Source organism: Aplidium turbinatum, chromosome 15 (assembly GCF_918807975.1).
Source record: "Aplidium turbinatum chromosome 15, kaAplTurb1.1, whole genome shotgun sequence".
NCBI lineage: Eukaryota > Metazoa > Chordata > Ascidiacea > Aplousobranchia > Polyclinidae > Aplidium > Aplidium turbinatum.
Window position 1 is genome coordinate 20,423,770 of NC_137486.1, and position 24,855 is coordinate 20,448,624.

A 24,855-nucleotide genomic window follows, 5' to 3' on the forward strand; every position below is an offset into this window, starting at 1 on the left:
ATTATCACAGAATGATTTTTTCACAGCTATGTTCTCCTGGAATTCAATAAGCTCCAATTGAATTTTTGCTGCGTCTACCCATTTACATATGTCCTTCGCTTCAACTGAGAATTCTGTAATGTCTGTTACTATAAATGGGTTTTCAATGAACAGCAGCAATTGTTTGCCAAGAGAAAAGTCAACTAATTGCATTGCAAAGTTGGTAATCAGCTTTTCAACAAACTGGGCATATCTGATACTAGAATCATTTTTACCTTTGCTCTGTTCCAAAAGTCTCGGAAAATGGTTAAGTTGGCTCTGAATATCATAAGTTATTTGAAAATTTCTAATTTTTTCTGAAATGCACGAATTGCTGTGATCAAATCAAAAATACTGTGTTTTTCTCCTTGCAGTTTTAAATTCAAGTCGTTGAGGTGTGACATCATGTCAGTCAAAAACCCAACAATCTCCATTTTTTCATCATCTCTTAAAAATGCCGAAAATGCCACTGCCTTCACATTGTTATGACTTTCGAGAAAACCCTACAACTCTTCAATAATCAACCACAATCTCTCCAAAAATGCAACTTAAACATCTTATATTGTTGTGTGCATGTAAATCTGTATAAATTGCATTGTTTTTGGAAAGAAAATTTTGGAGAATTGATTTTAAATATTGAATTTCCAGGCATCGTATTTTTTGATCCGTAATTGGGCCTCTCCCTTGCACCAGCTTGACTGGGCGTGTAGTTGTTCTCTATTACGTTAAATTGCCTACCCCATTTTTTGCATATCAACGATAATAGATTTGGTTTTGTTAAAAAACTAAGTAAATACTGAGACAGATAAGGTCCGTATTCAACGCTGAAAAGGTCCGCATTCGGACCGCGGTCCGCCAGTTGAGTAGCCTTGATTTAGCTGCTAGCTGATCGAAATCGATTTTTAGCTGTTTATGATTGAACTGACTTGTGTGAAAATAAATTCGTTTGTAATTGTTAGTATTAAGGCTAACAGTTTTTGTTGCTAAGGTAAGTCACCACTGATTTTAACCGATATTCTTCAATACGTCTAATTTTTTTTAATAAAAGCAGTTCTCAACCGGGGGGTCCGTGGGAGTCCACAGAGCGTTTTCAAGGAATGCGTGAAAGCTTCCGAGTTTTCAGCATGGTTGGTAATTAATTTATGACATTTAAAAATAATTTTTGTTTCATCTGAATATTATACAGAGATTCTCCAATTGTGCGTCCCGAAGCCCTGGTGCGTCTTATGACATTTCAAAAGACTTACGGTTCACACAAAGGTTCGGTTTTCTAACTGAAAAAGATTATGTAAGAGAGTTAAATCTAGAGAGAGACTGTTCACCAGGCATTTTATAATAAAAGTAATTTGCGTTCTTCTGGTGACTATTTACTAGGTTACCTCCTGATGTTAAAGATGATAACTAGCTTTTGTATTTCCGACGTTTCGTCAGTCAGCACGACTGACTTTATCAAGGTGGCTAAAACAGGTTAACACAACCTGTTCAGCAACGATGGCACAACACAAAAACGTACTGATAAAATGAATAAAGTAAGCAGCAAGAATCAGAATTAAAACACGCAACAAGACACCTAGAGGTTAAACTGAATGCAGTCGGAAATACAAATACAAACGAAACGTCGGAAATACAAAAGCTAGTTATCATCTTTAACATCAGGAGGTAACCTAGTAAATAGTCACCAGAAGAACGCAAATTACTTTTATTAGAGTTAAATCTTTTAATAAAACTATAGGTATGTTCAATTGGATTCTTTTGAGGCAGCAGATTGTTGACCAATACTTAATTTAGATAATCCCTGATTTAGATATGCAAACGTTAGTCAGCATTTATTAGAACTCACAGCTTTATTGTGACTGTAATTCGAAATGTTGATTACAAATGAAAAAAGTGAGAAATTTTTTGTAAATAAAGGTCATTAAATTATATTAATTCTCGGTAAAATTTATAGAAAAACATTAAATCAGCATGTACACCAGATAAATTTTACTGATTTTTTTATCCTGTGTGGCAACTTAAATCTTATAACATAACTTTGTGAATGTCATCAATCGTCATAAGTGCGTCGCAAGTTCAGCAAAATCTGAAGTGTGTTGATTCGAAACTGGACATGTTTCTGAGACAAGAGGCGCGATAGACTAAAATTTTAGATAAATTTTTGTAGGGGGTCTGCGACTGCTTCGATGGTACCAAAAGGGTTTGCCAAAACAAAAAGGTTGAGAACCACTGAATTAAGGTAGGCTTTTATTAAAATTCTTATCGTTTGAAAATTTAAGAGATTATTGCAATTAAAACAATAATTTTAACGGAGCTCGTTGGTTTTTAACGTTAACGTTAGCTCAGTGGTTACGCGCCCGGCTCTAGACCACGCGGCGCTGGTTCCACTCTCCGGGTGTGCGCTTGAGCAACGCATTTCAGGACTGCTCACCGCTCAGTGGCACCTAATAAATGGAATAATTCTCCGTCAACAACACTTTAACAATCGGACAACTTCACTCTGTCAATCTCGGTAAATGGGTCTGCGTCAAAAGCTTCTACAAGTATGCGAAACTACCAGGAATAACCAATCAAGGCTTTGTCAGTCCGAGGATAAAGATTGAAAACCAACCAACATTTCCCACAAAAACAAACCCTGGTGTCAACTATTCTCGATGATACCATATTTACGGAAAGCAGCCGACGTTACGCTAGAGATACATCATCATCCATTTCAAAATCCAGAGATACTTTTAGGTTGAAAAAAAGACACAGTAACACCCCAATTTCACACCTTTACAGTAAATTTGCAGGTCGCACTTAAAAAAATTGCATGAAAAACAGATGTGACACTAGAAGACTTCATCGAAGCAACAGGAAATTTTTTATTATATCACAAAAGTGGTCTGTTTAGTGAAAGAAATGTGGTCTCTTTTGAAAACGAGTAGGGAATTAATCACCCTAGGTCAGGCTATTTTCTTTGGATATGTAAATTACAAAAAATAATAATTAAATTTTGTGTACCAATCTATTTCAATTTCAAAAAGGGCTCATAGAGCACAACAAAAGGGAGTCCTTGCAAACCGAAAAAACTATTATAGAGTTTTCATGTTAAAAAAAAAAGAAGTAAAAGCCCCCCTTGCCCAAACAAAGATTGGCTTCTTTGCCTTTGCTTTCACTTCATCTGAATTTTCAATTCCTTGGTCAAGAATGGATAAGGCAAAAATGAAAATCAATGATTTTAACACGAAATTCAATCAATGTTTTAATTAGTTGACACATCGTTATTTCAAAAGAATAGAGAAGCAACGCACGAGTTCGCATTCACACAGCAAACACATTGGAGAATTCCACCTCGAAATCTATAGTCAGAGCGCTGTGACAACAAACGTAGGACAATGAGAACAATGTGCCATCGGTTCCGCAAGAATGATATTCCATGTTCAAACAACTGGTTAGTTTGCTATTTGAAAAAAAAAATTTAGGTAGGCAGGCTATAGGCTATTGTTATAATGCTCAGCCCTGTTGTATTGTTGCTTATTATTCCTATCTAGCCTGTAAGCAAAAGATATAAGTGGGAAACATATGAAAACTTAATTTTTGGTAGCGGGTTTGGGGGGGCTTGAACCCCCTTAGCCTCATGCTGGGTGCGCTACAGCTTAGGCCTATGTTAAACAATTATCAAGTATGCCAATCCTTAATGTTGCTCTGAGCAAATCACTATAAAAATTAGATAATTTTATTAAATATATGAATATGCTTGGTAAAGCTTTCTTTTTCTTAAAATCAATGCATTCTTGAACTATCTTGAATCTTCCAATCAACCTCTAAAAGAACGTGCGCCCGTTAGGGGACGACTGCACCAATAAAGTAAGTCAAGGATTTCTCTTGTACCTTTGAAATAACCACTTTAGTGCTAAAGCTATAAATTCTTTAAATGAAAATAAATTAATTGAAAGTCCGCCCCGATAGCTCAGTGGTTACGCACCCGGCTCAAGATCACGGGACGCTGGTTCGACTCCCGGGGTGTGCGCTTGAGCAACGCATTTCAGGACAGCTCTCCATTCAGCGGCACCTAATGAATGGAATAATTTCTCGGCAACAAAACTTCAAAAAGCGGAAATTTCACTCTGCCCATCGCTGTATCTGGCCCTGCGTCAAAAGCCTCTACAAGTATGCGGAACAACCATAATTAATCTGTCAAGGCTTTGTCAATCCGAGGATAAAGATTCAAAAACCAACCAAACCAAACCCAAACTTACTTGGTGTGCGCTTATAATTTGTTTAATAAAGGCAGCGGTTCTCAACCGGGGGTCTGCTGTGGACCACAAAAGGGCCACGAAACGTTTTCAAGGAGTCTATAAAAGCTTCCAAGTTTTCAGCATGGTTGGTAATTAATTTACAACATTTAAAAATACTTTTTGTTTCATTTGAGTAATATACAGAGATTTTCCAACTGTTCGTCCCGACGCCCTGCTGGTGCGTCTTACGACATTTCAAACGACTTCACACAAAGGTTCGTTTGAGACAGCAGATTGTTAATCAATACTTAATGTAGATATGTAAACGTTAGTCAGCATTTATTAGAACTTACAGTTTTATTTTGACTGTGATTATGACGGAATGATAATTACAAATGAAAAAAGTGAGAAATATTTTGTTAATAAAGGTCACAGATTTGTATTAATTCTCGGTAAAATTTATAGAAAAACATTAAATCAGCATTTATACTAGATTAGCACCCGTGGCTCAATGGTTATCGCCTCCGGTGCTGGTAGCCCTGGGTTCGATTCCAGGTCGGGTCATTCCAAAGACTTTAAAAAGGGTACCGATTGTGTTCTTTCTTGCATAACGCAGTGTGGATAAGTCGGGTAATAATCTGGTGACATATCATCCTCTTCCAATCTGCCTTGAGCCAGCATGGAAGCAGTACGGCTCGTAAAATCACATGGAACCCTGTCAAGTAACCCATGTTGATGCGCAATCTGCTGCAAGCGGAGATAGCGAATGATTATTATACTAGATTAAGTTTACTGAATTTTGATCCTGTGTGGCAAGAAATAGCTCATAACATAACTTTGTCAATGTCATCAATCGTCATAAGCGCGTCGCGAGTTCAGCAAATTCTGAAGTGTGTCGATTCGAACCTTGACATATATGTTTCTGAGAGAAGAGGCGCGATAGAATAAAACTTTAGATGAATTATTGTTAGGGGTCTGCGACCGCTTCGAGGGTACCAAAAAGGTTTGCCAAAAAAAAAGTTCGAGAACCACTGAATTAAGGTATTATTAAAATTGTTATCGTTAAAAATTTAAGAGATTATTGCAATTAAAACAGTAATTTTAACGCAGCTCGTTGGCTTTTAACGTTAACGTTAGCTGTGTGGTTACGCGCCCGGCTCAAGATCACGCTCCGCTGGCTCCACTCTCGGGGTGTGCGCTTGAGCAAGAATTTCAGGATTGCTCTCCATTCAGCGGCACCTAATAAATGGAATAATTCTCCGGCAACAACACTTCAACAATCGGAAAACTTCCGTCTGCCAATCTCGGTAACCGGGCCTGCATCAAAAGCCTCTACAAGTACGCGAAACTACCAGGAATAACCTATCAAGGCTTTGTCAGTTCGAGGATAAAGATTCAAAACCAACCAAACCAACCAAAACCTCCCACAAAAACAATCCATGATGGCGACTATTCTCGATGATACCATATTTACGGAATGCACCCTACGTTACGTCAGAGATACATCATCATTCATTCCAAAATCCAGAGATACTTTTAGGTTGAAAAAAATACACATTAACACCCCAATTTCAGACCCTTACAGTGAATTTGCAGGTCGGACTTAAAAGATTGCATCAAAAACTGATGTGACACTAGAAGACTTCATCGAAGCAACAGGAATCTTTTTTATTATATCACAAAAGTGGATTGTTTAGTGAAAGAAATGTGGTCTCTTTTGAAGACGAGTAGGGAATTAATCACCCTAGGTCAGGCTATTTTCTTTGGATATGTAAATTACAAAAAATAATAATTAAATTTTGTGTACCAATCTATTTCAATTTCAAAAAGGGCTCATAGAGCACAACAAAGGGAGTCCTTGCAAACCGAAAAAACTATTATAGAGTTTTCATGTTAAAAAAAAAAAGAAGTAAAAGCCCCCCTTGCCCAAACAAAGATTGGCTTCTTTGCCTTTGCTTTCACTTCATCTGAATTTTCAATTCCTTGGTCAAGAATGGATAAGGCAAAAATGAAAATCAATGATTTTAACACGAAATTCAATCAATGTTTTAATTAGTTGACACATCGTTATTTCAAAAAAATAGAGAAGCAACGCACGAGTTCGTATTCACACAGCAAACACATTGGAGAATTCCACCTCGAAATCTATAGTCAGAGCGCTGTGACAACAAACGTAGGACAATGAGAACAATGTGCCATCGGTTCCGCAAGAATGATATTCCATGTTCAAACAACTGGTTAGTTTGCTATTTGAAAAAAAAAATTTAGGTAGGCAGGCTATAGGCTATTGTTATAATGCTCAGCCCTGTTGTATTGTTGCTTATTATTCCTATCTAGCCTGTAAGCAAAAGATATAAGTGGGGAACATATAAAAACTTAATTTTTGGTAGCGGGTTTGGGGGGGCTTGAGCCCCCTTAGCCTCATGCTGGGTGAGCTACAGCTTAGGCCTATGTTAAACAATTATCAAGTATGCCAACCCTTAATGTTGCTCTGAGCAAATCACTATAAAAATTAGATAATTTTATTAAATATATGAATATGCTTGGTAAAGCTTTCTTTTTCTTAAAATCAATGCATTCTTGAACTATCTTGAATCTTCCAATCAACCTCTAAAAGAACGTGCGCCCGTTAGGGGACGACTGCACCAATAAAGTAAGTCAAGGATTTCTCTTGTACCTTTGAAATAACCACTTTAGTGCTAAAGCTATAAATTCTTTAAATGAAAATAAATTAATTGAAAGTCCGCCCCGATAGCTCAGTGGTTACGCACCCGGCTTTAAAGTCTTTGGAATAACCCGACCTGGAATCGAACCCAGGGCTACCAGCACCAGAACCGAAGGCGATAACCATTGAGCCACGGGTGCTAATCTAGTATAAATGCTGATTCAATGTTTTTCTATAAATTTTACCGAGAATTAATACAAATCTGTGACCTTTATTAACAAAATGTTTCTCATTTTTTTCATTTGTAATTATCATTCCGTTAAAATCACAGTCAAAATAAAACTGTAAGTTCTAATAAATGCTGACTAACGTTTACATATCTACATTAAGTATTGATTAACAATTTGCTGTCTCAAACGAACCTTTGTGTGAAGTCTTTTGAAATGTCGTAAGACGCACCAGCAGGGCGTCGGGACGAACAGTTGGAAAATCTCTGTATATTACTCAAATGAAACAAAAAGTATTTTTAAATGTTGTAAATTAATTACCAACCATGCTGAAAATTTGGAAGCTTTTATAGACTCCTTGAAAACGTTTCGTGGCCCTTTTGTGGTCCACAGCAGACCCCCGGTTGAGAACCGCTGCCTTTATTAAACAAATTATAAGCGCACACCAAGTAAGTTTGGGTTTGGTTTGGTTGGTTTTTGAATCTTTATCCTCGGATTGACAAAGCCTTGATAGATTAATTATGGTTGTTCCGCATACTTGTAGAGGCTTTTGACGCAGGGCCAGTTACAGCGATGGGCAGAGTGAAATTTCCGCTTTTTGAAGTTTTGTTGCCGAGAAATTATTCCATTTATTAGGTGCCGCTGAATGGAGAGCTGTCCTGAAATGCGTTGCTCAAGCGCACACCCCGGGAGTCGAACCAGCGTCCCGTGATCTTGAGCCGGGTGCGTAACCACTGAGCTATCGGGGCGGACTTTCAATTAATTTATTTTCATTTAAAGAATTTATAGCTTTAGCACTAAAGTGGTTATTTCAAAGGTACAAGAGAAATCCTTGACTTACTTTATTGGTGCAGTCGTCCCCTAACGGGCGCACGTTCTTTTAGAGGTTGATTGGAAGATTCAAGATAGTTCAAGAATGCATTGATTTTAAGAAAAAGAAAGCTTTACCAAGCATATTCATATATTTAATAAAATTATCTAATTTTTATAGTGATTTGCTCAGAGCAACATTAAGGGTTGGCATACTTGATAATTGTTTAACATAGGCCTAAGCTGTAGCTCACCCAGCATGAGGCTAAGGGGGCTCAAGCCCCCCCAAACCCGCTACCAAAAATTAAGTTTTTATATGTTCCCACTTATATCTTTTGCTTACAGGCTAGATAGGAATAATAAGCAACAATACAACAGGGCTGAGCATTATAACAATAGCCTATAGCCTGCCTACCTAAATTTTTTTTTTCAAATAGCAAACTAACCAGTTGTTTGAACATGGAATATCATTCTTGCGGAACCGATGGCACATTGTTCTCATTGTCCTACGTTTGTTGTCACAGCGCTCTGACTATAGATTTCGAGGTGGAATTCTCCAATGTGTTTGCTGTGTGAATACGAACTCGTGCGTTGCTTCTCTATTTTTTTGAAATAACGATGTGTCAACTAATTAAAACATTGATTGAATTTCGTGTTAAAATCATTGATTTTCATTTTTGCCTTATCCATTCTTGACCAAGGAATTGAAAATTCAGATGAAGTGAAAGCAAAGGCAAAGAAGCCAATCTTTGTTTGGGCAAGGGGGGCTTTTACTTCTTTTTTTTTTAACATGAAAACTCTATAATAGTTTTTTCGGTTTGCAAGGACTCCCTTTGTTGTGCTCTATGAGCCCTTTTTGAAATTGAAATAGATTGGTACACAAAATTTAATTATTATTTTTTGTAATTTACATATCCAAAGAAAATAGCCTGACCTAGGGTGATTAATTCCCTACTCGTCTTCAAAAGAGACCACATTTCTTTCACTAAACAATCCACTTTTGTGATATAATAAAAAAGATTCCTGTTGCTTCGATGAAGTCTTCTAGTGTCACATCAGTTTTTGATGCAATCTTTTAAGTCCGACCTGCAAATTCACTGTAAGGGTCTGAAATTGGGGTGTTAATGTGTATTTTTTTCAACCTAAAAGTATCTCTGGATTTTGGAATGAATGATGATGTATCTCTGACGTAACGTAGGGTGCATTCCGTAAATATGGTATCATCGAGAATAGTCGCCATCATGGATTGTTTTTGTGGGAGGTTTTGGTTGGTTTGGTTGGTTTTGAATCTTTATCCTCGAACTGACAAAGCCTTGATAGGTTATTCCTGGTAGTTTCGCGTACTTGTAGAGGCTTTTGATGCAGGCCCGGTTACCGAGATTGGCAGACGGAAGTTTTCCGATTGTTGAAGTGTTGTTGCCGGAGAATTATTCCATTTATTAGGTGCCGCTGAATGGAGAGCAATCCTGAAATTCTTGCTCAAGCGCACACCCCGAGAGTGGAGCCAGCGGAGCGTGATCTTGAGCCGGGCGCGTAACCACACAGCTAACGTTAACGTTAAAAGCCAACGAGCTGCGTTAAAATTACTGTTTTAATTGCAATAATCTCTTAAATTTTTAACGATAACAATTTTAATAATACCTTAATTCAGTGGTTCTCGAACTTTTTTTTTGGCAAACCTTTTTGGTACCCTCGAAGCGGTCGCAGACCCCTAACAATAATTCATCTAAAGTTTTATTCTATCGCGCCTCTTCTCTCAGAAACATATATGTCAAGGTTCGAATCGACACACTTCAGAATTTGCTGAACTCGCGACGCGCTTATGACGATTGATGACATTGACAAAGTTATGTTATGAGCTATTTCTTGCCACACAGGATCAAAATTCAGTAAACTTAATCTAGTATAATAATCATTCGCTATCTCCGCTTGCAGCAGATTGCGCATCAACATGGGTTACTTGACAGGGTTCCATGTGATTTTACGAGCCGTACTGCTTCCATGCTGGCTCAAGGCAGATTGGAAGAGGATGATATGTCACCAGATTATTACCCGACTTATCCACACTGCGTTATGCAAGAAAGAACACAATCGGTACCCTTTTTAAAGTCTTTGGAATGACCCGACCTGGAATCGAACCCAGGGCTACCAGCACCGGAGGCGATAACCATTGAGCCACGGGTGCTAATCTAGTATAAATGCTGATTTAATGTTTTTCTATAAATTTTACCGAGAATTAATACAAATCTGTGACCTTTATTAACAAAATATTTCTCACTTTTTTCATTTGTAATTATCATTCCGTCATAATCACAGTCAAAATAAAACTGTAAGTTCTAATAAATGCTGACTAACGTTTACATATCTACATTAAGTATTGATTAACAATCTGCTGTCTCAAACGAACCTTTGTGTGAAGTCTTTTGAAATGTCGTAAGACGCACCAGCAGGGCGTCGGGACGAACAGTTGGAAAATCTCTGTATATTACTCAAATGAAACAAAAAGTATTTTTAAATGTTGTAAATTAATTACCAACCATGCTGAAAACTTGGAAGCTTTTATAGACTCCTTGAAAACGTTTCGTGGCCCTTTTGTGGTCCACAGCAGACCCCCGGTTGAGAACCGCTGCCTTTATTAAACAAATTATAAGCACACACCAAGTAAGTTTGGGTTTGGTTTGGTTGGTTTTTGAATCTTTATCCTCGGATTGACAAAGCCTTGACAGATTAATTATGGTTGTTCCGCATACTTGTAGAGGCTTTTGACGCAGGGCCAGATACAGCGATGGGCAGAGTGAAATTTCCGCTTTTTGAAGTTTTGTTGCCGAGAAATTATTCCATTCATTAGGTGCCGCTGAATGGAGAGCTGTCCTGAAATGCGTTGCTCAAGCGCACACCCCGGGAGTCGAACCAGCGTCCCGTGATCTTGAGCCGGGTGCGTAACCACTGAGCTATCGGGGCGGACTTTCAATTAATTTATTTTCATTTAAAGAATTTATAGCTTTAGCACTAAAGTGGTTATTTCAAAGGTACAAGAGAAATCCTTGACTTACTTTATTGGTGCAGTCGTCCCCTAACGGGCGCACGTTCTTTTAGAGGTTGATTGGAAGATTCAAGATAGTTCAAGAATGCATTGATTTTAAGAAAAAGAAAGCTTTACCAAGCATATTCATATATTTAATAAAATTATCTAATTTTTATAGTGATTTGCTCAGAGCAACATTAAGGGTTGGCATACTTGATAATTGTTTAACATAGGCCTAAGCTGTAGCGCACCCAGCATGAGGCTAAGGGGGTTCAAGCCCCCCCAAACCCGCTACCAAAAATTAAGTTTTCATATGTTTCCCACTTATATCTTTTGCTTACAGGCTAGATAGGAATAATAAGCAACAATACAACAGGGCTGAGCATTATAACAATAGCCTATAGCCTGCCTACCTAAATTTTTTTTTTCAAATAGCAAACTAACCAGTTGTTTGAACATGGAATATCATTCTTGCGGAACCGATGGCACATTGTTCTCATTGTCCTACGTTTGTTGTCACAGCGCTCTGACTATAGATTTCGAGGTGGAATTCTCCAATGTGTTTGCTGTGTGAATGCGAACTCGTGCGTTGCTTCTCTATTCTTTTGAAATAACGATGTGTCAACTAATTAAAACATTGATTGAATTTCGTGTTAAAATCATTGATTTTCATTTTTGCCTTATCCATTCTTGACCAAGGAATTGAAAATTCAGATGAAGTGAAAGCAAAGGCAAAGAAGCCAATCTTTGTTTGGGCAAGGGGGGCTTTTACTTCTTTTTTTTTTAACATGAAAACTCTATAATAGTTTTTTCGGTTTGCAAGGACTCCCTTTTGTTGTGCTCTATGAGCCCTTTTTGAAATTGAAATAGATTGGTACACAAAATTTAATTATTATTTTTTGTAATTTACATATCCAAAGAAAATAGCCTGACCTAGGGTGATTAATTCCCTACTCGTTTTCAAAAGAGACCACATTTCTTTCACTAAACAGACCACTTTTGTGATATAATAAAAAATTTCCTGTTGCTTCGATGAAGTCTTCTAGTGTCACATCTGTTTTTCATGCAATTTTTTTAAGTGCGACCTGCAAATTTACTGTAAAGGTGTGAAATTGGGGTGTTACTGTGTCTTTTTTTCAACCTAAAAGTATCTCTGGATTTTGAAATGGATGATGATGTATCTCTAGCGTAACGTCGGCTGCTTTCCGTAAATATGGTATCATCGAGAATAGTTGACACCAGGGTTTGTTTTTGTGGGAAATGTTGGTTGGTTTTCAATCTTTATCCTCGGACTGACAAAGCCTTGATTGGTTATTCCTGGTAGTTTCGCATACTTGTAGAAGCTTTTGACGCAGACCCATTTACCGAGATTGACAGAGTGAAGTTGTCCGATTGTTAAAGTGTTGTTGACGGAGAATTATTCCATTTATTAGGTGCCACTGAGCGGTGAGCAGTCCTGAAATGCGTTGCTCAAGCGCACACCCGGAGAGTGGAACCAGCGCCGCGTGGTCTAGAGCCGGGCGCGTAACCACTGAGCTAACGTTAACGTTAAAAACCAACGAGCTCCGTTAAAATTATTGTTTTAATTGCAATAATCTCTTAAATTTTCAAACGATAAGAATTTTAATAAAAGCCTACCTTAATTCAGTGGTTCTCAACCTTTTTGTTTTGGCAAACCCTTTTGGTACCATCGAAGCAGTCGCAGACCCCCTACAAAAATTTATCTAAAATTTTAGTCTATCGCGCCTCTTGTCTCAGAAACATGTCCAGTTTCGAATCAACACACTTCAGATTTTGCTGAACTTGCGACGCACTTATGACGATTGATGACATTCACAAAGTTATGTTATAAGATTTAAGTTGCCACACAGGATAAAAAAATCAGTAAAATTTATCTGGTGTACATGCTGATTTAATGTTTTTCTATAAATTTTACCGAGAATTAATATAATTTAATGACCTTTATTTACAAAAAATTTCTCACTTTTTTCATTTGTAATCAACATTTCGAATTACAGTCACAATAAAGCTGTGAGTTCTAATAAATGCTGACTAACGTTTGCATATCTAAATCAGGGATTATCTAAATTAAGTATTGGTCAACAATCTGCTGCCTCAAAAGAATCCAATTGAACATACCTATAGTTTTATTAAAAGATTTAACTCTCTTACATAATCTTTTTCAGTTAGAAAACCGAACCTTTGTGTGAACCGTAAGTCTTTTGAAATGTCATAAGACGCACCAGGGCTTCGGGACGCACAATTGGAGAATCTCTGTATAATATTCAGATGAAACAAAAATTATTTTTAAATGTCATAAATTAATTACCAACCATGCTGAAAACTCGGAAGCTTTCACGCATTCCTTGAAAACGCTCTGTGGACTCTCACGGACCCCCCGGTTGAGAACTGCTTTTATTAAAAAAAATTAGACGTATTGAAGAATATCGGTTAAAATCAGTGGTGACTTACCTTAGCAACAAAAACTGTTAGCCTTAATACTAACAAATACAAACGAATTTATTTTCACACAAGTCAGTTCAATCATAAACAGCTAAAAATCGATTTCGATCAGCTAGCAGCTAAATCAAGGCTACTCAACTGGCGGACCGCGGTCCGAATGCGGACCTTTTCAGCGTTGAATACGGACCTTATCTGTCTCAGTATTTACTTAGTTTTTTAACAAAACCAAATCTATTATCGTTGATATGCAAAAAATGGGGTAGGCAATTTAACGTAATAGAGAACAACTACACGCCCAGTCAAGCTGGTGCAAGGGAGAGGCCCAATTACGGATCAAAAAATACGATGCCTGGAAATTCAATATTTAAAATCAATTCTCCAAAAATTTTCTTTCCAAAAACAATGCAATTTATACAGATTTACATGCACACAACAATATAAGATGTTTAAGTTGCATTTTTGGAGAGATTGTGGTTGATTATTGAAGAGTTGTAGGGTTTTCTCGAAGGTCATAACAATGTGAAGGCAGTGGCATTTTCGGCATTTTTAAGAGATGATGAAAAAATGGAGATTGTTGGGTTTTTGACTGACATGATGTCACACCTCAACGACTTGAATTTAAAACTGCAAGGAGAAAAACACAGTATTTTTGATTTGATCACAGCAATTCGTGCATTTCAGAAAAAATTAGAAATTTTCAAATAACTTATGATATTCAGAGCCAACTTAACCATTTTCCGAGACTTTTGGAACAGAGCAAAGGTAAAAATGATTCTAGTATCAGATATGCCCAGTTTGTTGAAAAGCTGATTACCAACTTTGCAATGCAATTAGTTGACTTTTCTCTTGGCAAACAATTGCTGCTGTTCATTGAAAACCCATTTATAGTAACAGACATTACAGAATTCTCAGTTGAAGCGAAGGACATATGTAAATGGGTAGACGCAGCAAAAATTCAATTGGAGCTTATTGAATTCCAGGAGAACATAGCTGTGAAAAAATCATTCTGTGATAATCCACCAGAGAAGTTTTGGTCAAAGGAAGGATTCCCAAATAATTTTCCTGCTCTTCGCAAATTAGTAGTGCAAATTCTCACTATGTTTGGGTCTACTTACAGCTGCGAGAACGTTTTCAAACATGAACTTTATAAAGAATTGATTTCGTCTTCGACTCGCTCTCACCACTTTAGAATCAAGATTTAAAGAACTAGCAAGAAATAAAAAATGGCAATTCTCCTACTAGCTGTGACTAACAGAACTATAAATATATTTCGCTTATTGCTTTTGCTAATACTGCTTTACCAGATTTTGTATATACAGTAGTTATACCGTATTACATTGGTATGGCTGTAAATTATTTCATGAGAGTTCTAACGGACCTTAGCAATTTTTAAACTTTTGTAACTGGACCTTTGCTAAAAGTAGTTGAGTAGCCCTGTTTTAAATCGTCGTCGTCGTCTGAGCTTCTGGGGCCGAGGGTCTATCCTTTTACCACCCCAGATTCACGATGTTCCCGGACTACACTGGAAGGCTGCTAGAGAGCAGCCAATCTTTAGTTTCATCATCCATGACGCGCAGACCTTCCACTCCGTTAGGTGGCTTGAAGATGGTACAGTCATTGATGATGTGGTCTGCGGTCTGTTCCTCGGCACTACATTCATAGGAGGAGGAAGAAGCCATTCCCCATTGGTGCATGGTTGAGCGGAAAAGGCCGACGCCCGTACGGTGACGGCCGAGGCGCACCCATGCCTGTCTCCGTAGTGTCAGGCCGACTGGGCGTGTGTCGGCGTCGGGGATGAATGAATGGAGTCTGGTGGTGCTTGACCTCCATTCAGAATTCCATTTATGGTCCGCCCAAGTAGCCGCAGAGATGTCTTGTTCATCAGCTTCGTTGATCAGAAGCCGAGCGGCTGGCACGAATGGGTGTCTTGATTTCAGTCGGCGGGGGTGCCCGTTTGGGAAGGCAGAGATCTTGTGGTGGAGAAGATGATTAGGCTCCAGTGCCCGTCGACCGAGGGACAGAGTGGCTTCTTCGCGACGAAGCTCAGCAGGTTGGATGCCAGCGAGAATGGGGAGATTGTCCAATGGTGTGGGACGCAGGCATCCGGTCACTGTGCGCAGGGCGCTGTTTATGGCAGTGCCGATGTTGCGGCAGCGAGCACCGCGGCACCAGACAGGTGCACAGTACTCTGTTTATTGTTTTAAATAAAATACCGTAGAGTACTTGGCGAATTTCTACTCCAGAACAAAGAATGCTTTGAAATTTATGATAGGTAAAACCAACTTCATTATGGAATTCCAAACAAACAACTCCAACTGTTCCTAACAAGCATCAGACGTGAAATTTAAGCCTATGTCTTCACACGGTGCTCATTTAGAAAGCTTACAAGCTACGACTTGTACAACCAAAGTTATTTTCACTGCTTTACAGTATTGTTGGACAACGCTTGTTTAAGAAACAACTTTAAATAGATCAGCCCAGAACTCGTGAAACCTGACCTTGTTTCCACAGCTATTCCTAACGGTTGCTTAGTGATGGTGTTGTGGAGTAATTCGATTTATAAAAAGCGAGGTTCAATTCAACGTCATATTGTTCTGAAGTTGCAATCAAATTTCTAATTAAAGTAAAATATTCTGCTGGTGGAAGATAAGGTTTTAATGTGTCATGTTAGGTAACCTGGTATTTCAGAAAATGTTAGATGATATTTGAACATATATCTTATTTTCTAGTTTAGTCGCAGGTAAGGCCACAGCAATGTAATGACGTATGAAGCAATGTGATGATGACGAAGTGATGAAGTAATGCAGCCAGAAAAAGAGATCAAGTTAGAAGAAATATCAAACTTTTTTTTATCGTACATCTAATTACGCATGTTTATTAAAAAAAAAGTTGCTTTAAACAGCTATAGACATAATACAAGCTCATTTAATTCCATGGCAATGGCCTTCGAAAGCATGTTTCAGCTGCGTTTGTGGTATTAATAATTGAAACTGAAATAAAATTGGATAACATATCTTAATTGAAACTGGGATGTAGGAGTAAAACGTATTAGTTCAATTTCATACAAAATGTAAAGTTTCAAAAACAAAATAACTTGTCCACCATATGAAGCTTTAAAACCGACATGGTGGCAATATTTGATGTTTCCTTGAAAACCTTCATAGTCTTTTTAATAGATCCTCAAAAAGTTCTTACATAAAATTAGGCTATACATAAAACAAAAATAAGTTAAAAACAGGCTATTAAAGTTCTTGGAGAAAAGTGGCTATCTTTGCTTTAATTTGTTTTGCTTTTCTTTTGCTTGGCATTGAGCAATTTTTTTGTATTGTTAATAATATTTATTGTGCAATAAATGTGGAATATATAAACGCAGCATAGTTGCTAGGAACTTAATTGCAACTATAAATGATTATGTGTTTTAGATAACTAGAAGTTTATTAATTGTACGTTTAATTACTTCTGCTTTACAACACCTCAGCTCAATCATGAATTCGATGATTGTTCTTCTCCCTGTAGCTTTACTCATCTTTATGCCAACCATGTCTTATGGTTTGGAGTGTGAGTTCGGATATATCGTTACCATTAGTGGGGTGCAGGTCAATAACACCATCATGAATCAGACATGCGCTGATAACACTACTTACAGCTGTGTAAGGTTTGATGCCACCGGTACTATACTTGGCGCACCCGGTGAGTTAATGAGGCATAATTTGTTATTATCATTAAACATATAATCGTTTTAATCATGTTATTGTATCTAATTTATTTACAGTTGATGATGTCATTCAAAAGTTTAATAACAGGTTCTCTTACCACCAACAAGCTTGCCATACTGACCCGATATGCAAACTAGGGTCACGTGAGATTTGACATACTCTTGTTTACAGTAATTGGTTCGTGAAGGTCTTTACATAGTTTTTTCTTGCCCATGATGTGCTAGCTACCTATAAAACGCAAATGCGCAGACAATGTATATAGAAATACATACGAAGTTTTTACAGTAGTGAAGTTTTAAACTTTTTAATTGATAAAATCAAACAAAAAAGTCTAACCATCCAGTTCCAACATCTGGAAACTGCGACGCGTATTAGGCTACATTAGAGATTGTAGATCATAGGGATGCGAAGCTACATCCGCTTTTGGCTTATCCGCAACACTAGAAGGGTTACGTTTTTTTGTAATTTACAACATAATGTACTTTTTATGGGTTATATAAAAAAAGTAAAGTTGGTTTTAAAGTAATTTAAGGGTTTTAGTTGAAAGCAAGCCAGCAGCAAAGCGTAAAAAAATGTTAAATTGGCATTTGACCCTTCTAATGTTGGCGGAACAACGGAGTTGCCCGTCCTATTTTTTTACAGCAGGCAGAATAACTACTATAAAACATTGATGGCAGCATTTCGATATTTTGTTTGTTTGTCGTATCCAGGCTTACACCCGGTGGTTGAAGATTTAGATTAAGTGAACGGGAAGGCAAGGAAGCCAATCTTCGTGCTCACCTTCAGGCATGCCTTTAAGTGTCTTGCCAAAGACAAAGCGCTTCGATATTGAACAAAAAGAAAGCTATATATTTATTTACACTGTTGGCTGGACCTAGAACCCAAAGTAAGGATGCCTCCCACTTACATGGGTAGACAACCTCGCTTTGGGTTGCGATCAATAAGTTACAATCTGCTGGCCTAGAGATTAGCTCAATTAAAAACCTTGAGTGGTTGTTTTGGTTTCTTTGTCATGCTGTGCTAGTTGTCAATATAAAATACAATTTTATGTCTTGCGTTATTTCCGTATTTTTTACTACTCAAATGTGAATGCCATCAAGTACTTGATCAACCAAAGTTGTTGGGAGAAGCTTAGTAACCTTCTAATACAAAGAGTTGAAAAACAGTTGATGTTGAAAATCCAAAGTTCGAGCAAGCCTTACCACAAGATGTCGAGCTATAAAGATTTTTCTGCACAAACACACCAGCTTTAAATCTTATACGGTGCAATTGACGATCTAAGCTGAAGAACTATTTAAGTCAAAAAATACAACTTTTGAAATGAAGCAAGTTAAACTTTTTAAATTTTTTTTTCTTATTTCTATGCAAACACCAGCGTTTGTTGTAACGAAACTAAACCGCTTTTTCAAATAAAATTTAACGCAAGGACACGCATTGATCATCATGCAACGCAGTTTGGTGACAGCTAAATTTCCACAAATTTGACTTAAGTAGTTCTACAGCAAATGTCTTCATTTGAGAAAGCGTGTAAAGGCATTTTAATACTGGAAATGATTGATCGGTGAACAGTAAGTTAGCGCTTGGTTACTAAAACAAACACTAAAACAGACACTAAAACTAACATTTGTACATTGATTTAACGTCTGTAGACGTTGACATCTGCATACGTTAAATTAATGTAAAAAATAGTTGATTTTCTCTCTGGGTAGCATATTAATTGTCTCTTTGTTGACTGGTGTCTAGTTAAGTTAGCAACCATTGTTACCAGTGCTTCAGCTTGGGTTGATAATTTTATCGCCGTGTCAACAAACATTTTGTTGTAGCAACACTCACTGGAGGTCTATGCCAACTTACAAGCCAGTGCCCTATCTTGCAATGCACCACCATCGTAAATTCAGCCATCGCACAAAACCCTGTCGTTGCCAATCAAGTAGGAGTGAGGTAAGAAAAAGTCTAAATAATGTTTGTTTTTTTCGTATCTAATCGTATGTCTGGTTTCAGCGCTAATTAAGAGCTTAAGTCCAGTAGCCTAATTTGCAAGCATTTCGTCCCTTTTTGGAACATAAACAAGGCGTTAAACTTAATGGTAAGACCTAAGTTATTTTAAATACTTTTTATTGCGGAAACATTCTGTAAGCAACATTGTTGCTTAATCTTCGCCAAAAAGCTTCCGCCTCCAAAGAAAAACAGCTTTCGAGTTTAAAGTTGCCGCCTTGTATATTATATGTAGTTTTGGCTGGTATGCGTATACTACCTAGTTTGTCAAAACGCTTGATGAAGACGAAAATCATTGAAAAATAATTTTTGTTGGAAAGACATTCCTGTTTGAAAAAACTCGACCCGGAACCGATAGCCAGCGAACTGACTGGACAGTCATTTGCGCGCCAATTATCAGTCGTCGATTGAGGGCTTTTTATTGTTGCTATCTCACTCAAAATTTTATAGTTTTACAACAAAATAAAGTTTGACCACAGCTATGAACACAGCTATGCCCACAGCTATGCCCACAGCTATGCCCACAGCAGTTAGTCTGCAGCCAGAACAATTAACATTAAAAAATTTATTAAAGTCAAGCCCAGAAATTAGCAGCCGTGATTGACATACGGTATCAAAACTTGAAAAAAAAACACAAACTGAAATGGAACCTCATAAGACCGCAAACTCGAATTAGTCGCCCGTCCGCCCCGTTAATTCAATGGTTACGCGCCCGGCTCAAGATCAAGCGGCACTGGTTCGACACTCGGGGTGTGCGCTTGAACAACGCATTTCAGGACCACTCTCCATTCAGCGGCACCAAGTGAATGGAATAATTCCCTGACAACAACACTTCAACAATCGGAAAACTTCGCTCTGCCAATTTCGATAACCGGATCGTCAAAAGTCTCTGCATGGATGCGAAACTACCAGGAATAACCAATCAAGGTTTTGTCAGTCCGAGGATAAAGATTCAAAACCAACCAACCAACCAATTAGCCTACACCTCAGTGATATGCTGATGAGTAAAATGTCCATATTTTCGCTTCGTTATGTTTGGCAGCTGCTTTGTTATTGTTATGTAGAAAATGTTAACCTGGTCTTTCCCAACCTCTTGCGGGTAGGCTATATGAGGTGTCTTAAAGTGGTACACAAATGGATTGATTTCAAGAAAATGCGCAACAATTTAAACAATAAAAATTGATAAAATGCTTATGAGTGATTTTGCATTTTTTTACTTTGAATTAAGCATGCCTTATTAAAAGCTTAAAAATTTAAAAAGATTTCAAGCAAGATTTCATTAAACAGTAGTCTCCCATACAACAAAATTCATCATTTTTACATTTTTACATTACATCATTTCGAATGTAAAAAGAATGGATTTTGTTGTCTGGGCTATATACTGTGCTTTTCAGTAAATAATCTAAAGCAAATTGAATTGCCTTTACTTTCAGTGCATGCGGAATTTCCTGTTGCACCACTGACCTTTGCAACCAACAAGCGACCACCCAGCTGCCTGTTGGAGGAGGCCACCGAGTGATGATGAACCTGGCCGTCCTTTTGGGGCTGGTCTTTTCAGCGATAGCTGTGGGACTGTAAGCGGAAGAGCTCATGTGACCTTCTTTTGAAACTGGCTAATGAGAAAACTAAACCAAATACATAGATGTAAATAGTAGCCAAAGTTTTCTATGTTATTGCGATTTAATCAAGTATAACCCATGTTGATGCGCAATCTGCTGCAAGCGGAGATAGCGAATGATTATTGTAGTGTTTGATATAATTTAGTATACCAGTTTATTTTGAATACAAACAGCATTTATTTTGGATCCAAGCGTATTTATATATTTTAAGAGTGTCACTGTATCATGTACATAATTTCATCGTTTCTGAATTAAAACATAAGATGTAAAAGTTGGTTTGTTTGGTAATAATTCATCCATAACTAGTCTACCTGATGCAGGGCCCACAAGAGGGGGGGACAACCGGTGCATTGCATCGGGGCCCGGTGAGTTCAAGGAGGCCCGACAAAATGTCTAAATTCACGCGATAAAAAGATTGATTTCAACGATTTTGCATAAAATATTGTTTATATATTAGTTCCGTATGTCGAATGGGGCCCCTTTATGGGTAGCCTAGGCTATGCCCTTTTTTTAAATTGCAGAATTTTCAATTTTTGAGTTTAGGGGGGCCCGACAAAATGTTTAAATTTGCGTGCTCAGGTCGATTTTGCATAAAATATTGTTTTTTATATGAATATTAGTTTTGTATTTTGAATGGGCCCCCTCATGGGTATGCCCTTTTTTAGAACAACAATATTTTAATTTTTTTGCGTTCAGGGGGCTAATAAAATGTTTAAATTTGCGTGTTAAGATCAATTTTGCATAAAAATTTTTTAATATTTTGAAGTTGGCATTTCTTATATGAAGTTGGTATTTCTTATATTGAAGTTGGTATTTTTTAATGTCATGAACAATAGCAATGCATTCATCCTAAGTTTGCTGCCCTAGTCTCTGCAGATTTCAAGATCAGAAATGGTATTAGCCTATATGTTAATGTAAAGCTGTAAGCACACATATGCAATGCTATGTCAGCCATGTCGGATAGTATTGCAATTTTTATCTTCGAAATGGCTGATTTTACCCACTTGTTGCCATGGTTACAATCAGGTGTTACCAAAGTTAAGAAGAGTTAGAGTTAGGAAAGGTTAGGGTTTTGATCTTTGATCTTTGGACTAAAAAAAATATTCAAAATACAAGTTTTTGTTTTCAACAGCTATAAACTTTTCTTCAAATGAGGGCAGAATTCCATATCTGACAACGCTATTGAGGCTATATTTACACTATGTAGTGTTTTAGCATTTTACAGCATTTTATCTTTGTGTATAACTAGTGTGTATCTGTGAATTTAAAGTTATATTTACAATAGTGCCTTGTTTGTGAAATAATGGAGTGTTAATACTTTAACCTAATTTATCCTTTGTAAGAACGTGCACCGCAAATTTTGCTTGTGATTGGTGTGAGATATCACGCGACGTCGCGCTGGGGGGGCCGGCAGCAACATCTGCACCGGGGCAGGGCTCTTGGAGGACCTGACCTGACGAGCCATGCGTCTATAATGAGGTGACGAGATAACTTGGATGTAATGACGGCTGACGAGAAAGAAAAATGCTTAAAATTAAATATTTTTATTTTTGTCATGTACAACTGATCGTTCGATGTCAAACGATCAAACCATTGCCAGAGTCGCTGCTGAATTGAAGGCTGGTGGTACAAATTTTGACAAATGTTAAGTCTCAACATTGACCACAAGAAGAAAGATAACACTGGTCTACACGATTTTTGCTCTGTGAACTTTGAAAACTGATTAAGAGTAATTTTGGGGTGCTGAATCCGAATATGACCTCAGATTTATGCTATCACGTCAGGTTTGTGAGATATGATAACAGCCAGTGACGATCGGTGAGGGAAAGCAAGGAAAGCAGTGCTTACCTGAGCGAAAACTATGCAAAATATAATGACTGAATTCTAGGTTTAACTTCTTATTATTTTTATCAAATCTATTTTAACTTGAAAATTACTGTGTTCGTGACTAGAATTACTCGTAACTCTTGTGAGTATCTAAGTCCTCACCAAACCGCATTTCTTGCCTATAAATGCCAATTAACGCAAACGCTTTTGTCAGAAACCATCACTGAAGCTCCAGGGAAATCAACTTTCAAAAGTGCTTACCTTACATTGAAAAACGCCTTCGTTTTATCCAATCCTCAATCGTTTTGCAAAACGACACCAGCTGCTTAGCCAATCAGATGTGTTATCTGGTGTTATGGTTAAACTTGCTTTCCCAGTGACGTCATGCGTATCTCATAGCGGCTGCTTTTGGTTTCAGGCGAAAGGAATACAGCCTTTACGCATGAGTGATTTTCGGGCTTGTAACTATAGGCTACTGAGTACGCTGAAAATAAAGCTGGTTCTCTTACCAAAAAAAACATAGATTCTACAATAAGACATGCAATTCCAAAGGGTACATTAACCAACCAGTACTGAAACAGCACAAGTGTTTTTTAAATTCTTTGGGTCAATAGACTGACATCACAAGTTCAGAGCAAACATACTTGTGTTCTTCAAGAATGGACTAGCTTAATTTATAGGCTAATTATTTGCTCTTTACTAGTGCACCAGTCCAATGCATGTTGTAAATGCTTACAGATGACATTGACAATAAGTTTTTGTGCTCAGTCTAAAAAAGCAGCCAACATTCTAGACTAGTCCCAGTTTGATTGATTGATTGAATCTTTATCCTCGGACTGGGAAAGTCCGAAGATTTTGTTTTGGAAATGCTCTCAGAGCGCACCAAATTGGAAGTGTTTTTCAAAATTTTCTGGGGGAGGCCCCCCAGACCCCCCGCTGGAAGTGTTGCCTTCGGCAACACGCCTTCGGGCTTTGCCCGACGGTTACGCCCCTCGTGCCTACTACCTTGCTGCAACATATTTCCAAGTTGCTTTCCCAATGGTTTAAGCCACCGAACGTCACTGATAACAGCGTATTGTCACTTTTGTCAAAAGTGGAAGATTTGACGTTGCGTTTATTGCACATACACATTGTGCAAGATCCAGAAATCCAGGCCATGTGGTGCATAAGTAGCTGAAATACACCTACCAATTATAATTTTGATACCAATTTGCTTTCTAAGCAACATTATTAACAAAGCAGTAATAACAAGCTAAAAGGGAGGCTATAAGTGTAACTGACCCCCTCCCCCCGTCAATGTTTTGCATGAAACCACAAAGATTTAAGCAAGCCTATGGCAATGCTTGTTCAGTAACCATCTTTAGGCTGTTTTGGCCTGTCTAACACTAACCTTTCGTTACAGCACTGCATATGTTGGTGGTAAACGCAACGCCAAATCTTCCACTTTTGACGAAAGTAGCAATTTGTTGTTATCATATTTCACAAACCTGACGTGATAGGATAAATCTGAGGTCAGATTCGGATTCAGCACCCCAAAATTACTCTAAATCAGTCTTCAAAGTTCATGGAGCAACAAAAAATTCTTTTTTTGTAGACCAGTGATAATCAATTTAATGTAACACTCCAGTTGAACATACATGAACCAATTTCGAGAGAAGCGAGCACCAAAGCATTGTTTTGTTTATTGCGTGGCAAAAACTCTTGGAAAATACATTTGATTCAAAGCCAGTTCAGGCTTTAGAAACTTTGACGGTATCAGTGTCTGAGTCACTAAAATATGAAGAAAAACTCCTGGGTGTGCCAAATCTCAGAGATTCTTTTGGTACATTCCAAGCAAAAGTATCTCCAAAAAATAAATCGGTTGCAGGGAAGTACTTATGGTAGAAGGAAGAGGAAAAATGAAACGTAAATTTGACTGATTAGAACAATTTAAATCAAACAAAGGAGGTTTAAGGCAAATTATGCTTTAAGGTTTAGTATTCCTTAAAGTGTCCCTGACAGGTTGGATCCAAGTAGGCTATAGTAACTTTTTTAAGCATTTCCTAGCGCAGAATTATGCTTAGTGAATTTTTTAATCTTAACCTCGAAGCTCGACTGGTTAGGGCGAAATTTATATCAAACGCCTGCACCGCAGCGCCACCACAGGCTAAACTCCATATTTCACTGCTCTGGGACGACTTTGGTGGTGTTACGTCATCCTGGGTGGGCGTCGTTAGTTACGGATGACACAAATGCTTCCTAGATGCAATTGGTGGATCAAAGTTTGGTCGGAGTTG

At 37.8% G+C, this 24,855-nt stretch overlaps 1 protein-coding gene across 1 annotated transcript; it reads left to right on the plus strand.

Annotated features, from left to right (window-relative positions):
• Window positions 1-16,816: 16,816 nt before the first annotated feature.
• On the plus strand, window positions 16,817-21,026 carry LOC145784417 (uncharacterized). The gene is made up of 3 exons (XM_082596229.1): window positions 16,817-17,112; window positions 18,962-19,079; window positions 20,567-21,026. The coding sequence occupies exons 1-3, from the start codon at window positions 16,908-16,910 to the stop codon at window positions 20,709-20,711; spliced, it is 468 nt and encodes a 155-aa protein (XP_082452355.1). The 5' UTR covers window positions 16,817-16,907; the 3' UTR covers window positions 20,712-21,026.
• Window positions 21,027-24,855: the final 3,829 nt, after the last annotated feature.